At 39.6% G+C, this 6,709-nt stretch overlaps 1 protein-coding gene across 2 annotated transcripts in view; it reads right to left on the reverse strand.

Moving 5' to 3' along the window:
• Positions 1 to 5,243, reverse strand: part of LOC129740994 (homeobox protein unc-42) — a 113,444-nt gene extending 108,201 nt beyond the window's left edge. For both annotated transcript variants that reach the window (XM_055732682.1, XM_055732681.1), the window contains exon 1: positions 4,472 to 5,243. In XM_055732682.1, coding sequence (XP_055588657.1) covers positions 4,472 to 4,844 — 373 coding nt within the window. In that variant the 5' untranslated portion in view covers positions 4,845 to 5,243. The remainder of the gene's footprint in view (positions 1 to 4,471) is intronic.
• Positions 5,244 to 6,709: the final 1,466 nt, after the last annotated feature.

Genomic DNA, 6,709 nt, shown 5'->3' on the forward strand with positions numbered 1-6,709 from the left:
TTTATCCTGAATATAGCGAAGATTAAAGCTACCTTTTGATGAGAAATATTACAGTCTAGAATTTTTTTTAAATTTTCCTAGTCAGGTTGCCGAAATCACATAAAAATCTATTATTTCAAAGAATTTTGACTAAATTTTCGTTTCAGGCTCTGTGAAACAAAACACAGAATTTTGAAATTTGTGTACTTTTTCAAACTTGTAGATACTATGCCCTTAATGACTGAGGATTTATGACTCAAATTCATAAAAATATTATGAAATTGGTGTTGTTCTTACCAAGTTTATTGTAAAAATTATACGAATTATGAAAATTCAACGTGTTTCAGTGAAAATAGTAAAAACATCACAGATTCTGTCACAGAATTTTTAGGTCAAATCACAGAATTTATGAGATTTTTTTTGTCAAAACACAGAATGTTTTTGGCAACTTTGGACACAGGCCGCAATTCCTCCGTTTTTTTGGTTTCCCGTTGGAGCAATTAGACGCCACTTGAAAATGTTTTTTTTCAGTATTTCAGTGCAAACAAAACAAGCCTTTCTTCCAAATTTCATATAATATTCAAATTGAGAAAAAATCTGCTTCAAAATAAAAAATATTGATCCCACGTCCGGACTTAAAAATGCCTGTGAACATTTGTAGCCTTCCAATTTTCAGTTTACTCTTCCTACCCGTATCAATGGATTTGTAATTTCAAAGTTAGTTAAAAAAAATGTTATCTGTCCAAAAAAAACAATATCACGCTTTGCCAATAAACAATATTACATTGCGTAATAAATGCATAAAAACTAGAAAGAAGTAGACAATCTTAAATGATTGTCGGAAAAATGGAACTGCAAACAAGTGAAATGCATTTTTAATCAAGTTACTGTCATAGTTTTATTTTTGGGTTCAGTGTGGAATACTTTTTCATAGGTATTAACAATTTATCTTAGGAAAAATCGGTAAATAATTTCAAATTGAGAAAAGCTTCGCGGGTCGCACAAACATGTTTCGAAGGTCGCATGCGCAACACTGATTTAGAAGAAGTTTCCGACTAATTGGTTCTTCGAATTTTTGTGATTAAAGTTCTATTTGATTTTATGCTACTTCATGTTTCTGGTTCGATTTAGGTGACACTAATGGTTTTGTTGTTTTACTAAAGTTGATTCATTGCGCTTCGATAAACTCATATGAAGAAAATTTATTGATCCATGAGAGACAAATTGTTGATAATGATAATGCTCTGAATAATGCTCATATGAAGAATCTTAGAAATATATTGATCCATGAGGGACAAAATGTTGATAATTATAATGCTTTGAATCAAACTCCACTCGCTAATTTTAAAAATCTTTAACTCTCTTCTTACTTGCAATCCGCCTGTAATTGTCATAGTAGTGAAATGATCTTAAAAAAGGAACATAACATTCAACGGTAAGGCAGATGAATTAATTAACTTCCTTAGAAATAATTCTGTCACAAATTTTATCAGAATTATCATGTTTCTGTTCAAAATATGGTTTATTCAACAAATCTTCTAGAATTCTTCATTTTTTTTTACAAGATTTTATTGGAGTTGAAATTGTTCATAAGACAACTAACATCAACGCCAAATTAACACAATTAGTATTGAAATTATGAACGATTCTTTTCGCAAATTTTCGCATGCCATGGAAGGAGTAGGCCATGATTTGTCGGCAACGGTCGTGTTTTGTTTTCTCTCCGTTCGTTCAAAATTATTACTTTCGATATTAAGTGTTAAAAATGAATTAAAATGTTAAAACTTTTTACGTGTCGAATTGCCGGAAGTGTGGAGTTGCCGTTAAGTGTGATCAAATGGTCGAGATCGTGAGCTAAAGCCTCCTTCGGCGTAATGAAAAATCGATTGATTTTTCGATCGTTTTCCTTATGTGCTGTACAGCACTGAATCCGGCCCAGAGACGATGGAAAAGTGGAGATAATCATCAACTATCAGGGTCCAGAGATGATTTGGTGAGTCCGTTGCATGATAATTAGGTTCAAAGTAAATCGGATTATTTTTAATTTTGGATAAATTCGAGTTTCTTCGATTTTCGAGAGTCAATTGCGGAAAACGAGCAAATTTCAGAATGTTCTGGTGCATCTGGTGGCTTTCCAAATCATGGTCCGTTGGATCGATTAGTTTTCAGTGATATATTGCAAGTCCTGCTTTTTGCATATATCAGTGCATTTTGTACGAGGCGATGACCAATTCGAGCCCAGGGAATTAATACCTTGACACAAAATAACTACAAAATTAATTTGAAAAAATTATCATGTTTTTACTCTAATCGCAAACATTAGTTGTCCAAGTTGATATTCGTGGTGAAATTTGGTTCTGTGTAAATTTCCCACGCTTGTTTTTCGGTTAAATGTTGCCTCTTTCTTACATGCTTCATCTTTTTTCTTGAGTCATTGCCTTATAGAATTTTAGGGTAGATAATGAATTAGCTAACGCTAACGTGTTTCGGTCATGTTTTTACATATGCCCAAGTGAGATGCAGTCATGCAGATGAAATTTAACAAAATTTAAGTAATTTTGGCGGATTACTCCGGAGGAGTAAGAGAAGAGGGGCTTTCTTTCATTGCCAACGGCTAAAGAGACGAATTTCTCAAAGATAATAAACCTGATTAGTTGTCGTTTTTTGAGAAGGTAATTTTTTCATTTAAATCACTTGTGGCGAAGATTTAACTTGGAAATTTTGTCAAATCATGTCTCACAAATCTTCTTCAAATAAATAAAAACATTTCTTCAAAGCATATCTTACATGCGCGAGGGAGGCCGTACATTGTAGATTATTATGTTCCTATAGTGATATTAAATGGAATACAATAATATTAAGAATTGAAAGCTGATAATTTATCGAAATCTTTCAAGGTAATATAAAAGGTAAATTTAAATTATAGAATTTTTATTTTTTGAATGAAACCTTTTGAGCTCTATACAGAGCTCTTAAGGTTTCATGTTCTACTAATGTTTTCCACTTCTCTTTTTTAGTTTCAAGAGCGAGTAAAGGTGCTTTATCCTTGGTCGATGACCAGAAATGATCGTACATTGAAATCCAAAACTGTTAAACATAGAAAAATTCGGCTTTGAATTTCAAAATCCTTTGATTTATAAAACTATATATTCTTCAATATGATTATTCACTCAGCTTTTGTGGTTTCTGTGTACAAAATAAATCATTTCCAGCCGCTAAAGAATGGTCCAGTGATTCGTGAAATTAAGAATGGTTTCTTCATCAAGGAGCAATTTCTAAGCATGCTTCCAACGATATTGCCCATTTGAAACGTATGGTACTGGTGGTCCACGTTTCTCCTGTTCCTGTGTTCCATATGTCTCTGCGTTCTCTGCTCCATGGTAGGCCCAACCACTTTGTGTTTTTGATCATTTTAATGTTTTTATATTAAAACGATCAAAAACATGAACAAAGAAAAGAAGAATAGTAAAACTCTTTTATTATTCTTTGGGACTCAGACATAAGTTCTGGCTGTGGAAGTACGATTAGTGATTAGTGATTAGTGAAAGCAAATTTTCGCATGGCATGCCGACTATACAGCAAAATTGAGCTGGTCAATTGCTAATCAAAGGATCTTAATTTTGACTACGTTGTTAGCTTTAAGTGAAATTAAATCCGTCATGAGTAACATGAGACGATCAACAAACTCCGCACTGATGGATGACCTTATAATACTTTGATTGTCTATCAGAAATTCAATCCAACCCAACAGATTGGAATAGCAAACTAACTCGTGTTTAAAGATGTTTGAGAACACTTCTCTTCAATCAGTTTAATTGTTTTTATGATTGATGTTAGAATCGTTTTGAATTGAACTTATATAGAAAAACCGTCTGTATGAAAGTCATCGTAAAGTAGAAAATCGGTAGTGTTACTGCCCCAAAACAAGATATTCAATATTCTACACAACTTCCAAACTCGCTTCACGATCACTTCCCATTGTGAAACGCTGAGCCGACGCTAATTTGCTGCCGTCGTCGGTTGACTTGAGTTGTGTGGTATTTTTTAGACCGAATTTCACTTAAACTGTACAGCTTGTTTGTCTAAACAAACGACATATTGCACCGGATAACAAGCTGCACCTTTGAAGCACAAATCATTCGCACTTTTCCGGATTAAAAGGGTTAGAGGACCAAAAATGACCGACCCGTCAAGCTGCATGCACACATTAGGCTAATCCCATTTTAAGATCGACGGTTGATGCTCATCCTGTCGATTATTTGCCAAAAGCGCACTCTGTGGTTGTGCTAGGTTAGAAGTTAATCCCGAACGCGTGTGGCCACTTTTCCGGTTATTCAGAAGACTGAGCAGGCCGACGGGTGTTGTGAACCCGGAACACAAAGATGAGATTATCCTACTTATTTTTCCCCTTGCAACACTTGGAATAGACAACAATCGATCGTGGACGGGTGGATGTTTTGATTTGAAGAATAATTGTTTGGAAAGGTCTCACCTGTCACCGACACGTTGTCGGATAATCGGTTCGGCGGGGTATGAGCGGGTGTATGATGATGGTGATGATCACTGATGGGTGTCCCCCCTAATCCACCGTATAGGGCATTAAAATCTTCCGGCGTGCTGCTACACTTCCGCTGGATGGGTTTGTCCGCCGCTCCTGGTCCGCTGGGGGCTCGGTTTTCCTGCGATATTCCTAGCAACCGGTTTTCGTGCGTTCCGATGCCCATGAGTCTATTGTCTTGCAGGGACATGAACTTGGTGTCCTGGGTATTGTGCTGGAGGTTCCCGTGAGAAAGTGTGTGATCATCGAGTAGACCTTGTTGGAGACCGAGTAGACCCCCAACAAGATTAGGCCTGAGGTCGTCCATGAGTTTGCCTTGGCCCGTGGCAGCACCACCGCAAGTGCTTCCGGTGAAGTTCAATTGACGGCTGAAGATGGCAGGGAAGATGTTGAACTGTTGCGAATCCGGACTGGATGGGCTACCGAGTCCGAGGGACGATGAATGGGCCCCGGAAGAGGTCGCACTGCCAGCGCTGGTCGGAACTGTGCCGCCGCCACCAGATACAATTGCCACACCACCACCTCCACCACCAAGACCAGCCGGGCCGGAATCGGCACAGCCGTTTTTGAAATCCAACTTGTGGCCGAAAGGATTGTAGTGGGCTGCCGTCGATGAATGTTCTCTGGTATTCACCGATGCACAGCAATCCGACGGTAGATACAGTTTGAATCCGTTTTCTGGTTTTCGGATCAGACACAAAAGATGGGAAGTTTGCCGTAACTAATCCGGGCTGCTGTCAGGATTAATCTTCCCCAAGTCCTTGCGAAGATGTCAATTTGTTAATCCATATTGCTAAGCACAATTAGAGATTGGCACAACACTGAGCTATCACGCGAGTTACAACCGAACCGAAATCCTTCACACTGGCCAGGTAGGTAGCCCTCTAATAGATAAACAACATTTAAATCCGATTACAAATTTCCACTACTTTGCAGTCACGTGCCGTCAATCGACTTAATATTTTCCCTTTCAACGTCAAGGTTATCGGTCTTCGCCACTGGTATTCCGACTGATCGTAATCATCTGAGACATATCGAATTAATTTATGGAAATCTCAAGTAGATAATAGTATCACTTCACAATTCAGTTACGTCGTATATTTTTATCAGGACCTCCGTTTGCGGCACCTCGTCTCGTCAAACTGGGGCTTCTGGAAGGGCGGTCTCTCTCTCAGTGCTCTGGCTCTGGCCCCGTGAAAACACCAAACGTTCCCGCACAATCCTTCGTGGGTGGTGAGTGTATGTTTGGGTGCCTGGGTGTAGGTGTGTTTGTATGTGTGAGTCTGTGGGGGAAAGCCAAGGAGGGGTTGCTGTTTCGGAACCACACCGAGAGGGATTCTTCTTCTTGAGAAAACTTCTCAAAACGGAGACGACGTAGACGACGACGACGACGATACCGAATGATGATGGATGGGTTCAAGTTTTTCCTGCTGAATGAAGAACGGATTTTGGCAACTGGCCGATTGCCGTCGCACCAACGAACGATGCAAAAGTCGGACTGATATTGAAACGCCGGAGAGTAACAAAATTAATATCATCTGATGTCGCCGCGCGCTGACAAAGCATAATACTGTAGCTGCGGTGGCCTGACAGCATCCGACCAGGCGACAATCCCGAGCATCCCGATAGCTGCTAGGATGGTTTTCCTCTCTAGTTCCATATGCTGTCGAAGGATGCCGGTCGAGGGCGGGCACAAGTGGTCACTCCATACGGCACGTGGGAGACGAGAAGAGATGGTGCGATCCTTTTCAGCCCGACACACAAAATCCTGGCAAGGATACGAGCGAAAGAGATAAACGGTGAAGCGCCCCGTGTCGAGTGCGTTTCCTAAATCAAAAGGACGATACGGTTATCCTTATTGCTCGAAAGCTTCGAAAGGGATTAGGGTGGAAGATTCCGGGCATGCGCAACTTTCGACTGTGTTTGTGTTTGTGCGCCGCTAGAAAGAGATACCCAAATTCCCCTGACGGTATCGCGTACCCTGGTGTAAAAAATTGACCAATCATTTCAAGCTAATGTATGAATCAAGTTGCCAGGGTAACACGTGTGCCGTTTCCTCTGTGTTTGTTTGTGGATGCTGTACGATGCTCTGATGCTTCTGATGATGATGATGTTCTCGTCGTCGGGAGACAATGCTCCATCCAACCGATAGCAGCAGCAGCAGCATTCGAA

The sequence above is a fragment of the Uranotaenia lowii genome, chromosome 2 (genome assembly GCF_029784155.1).
Source record: "Uranotaenia lowii strain MFRU-FL chromosome 2, ASM2978415v1, whole genome shotgun sequence".
NCBI classification, from domain to species: Eukaryota; Metazoa; Arthropoda; class Insecta; order Diptera; family Culicidae; genus Uranotaenia; species Uranotaenia lowii.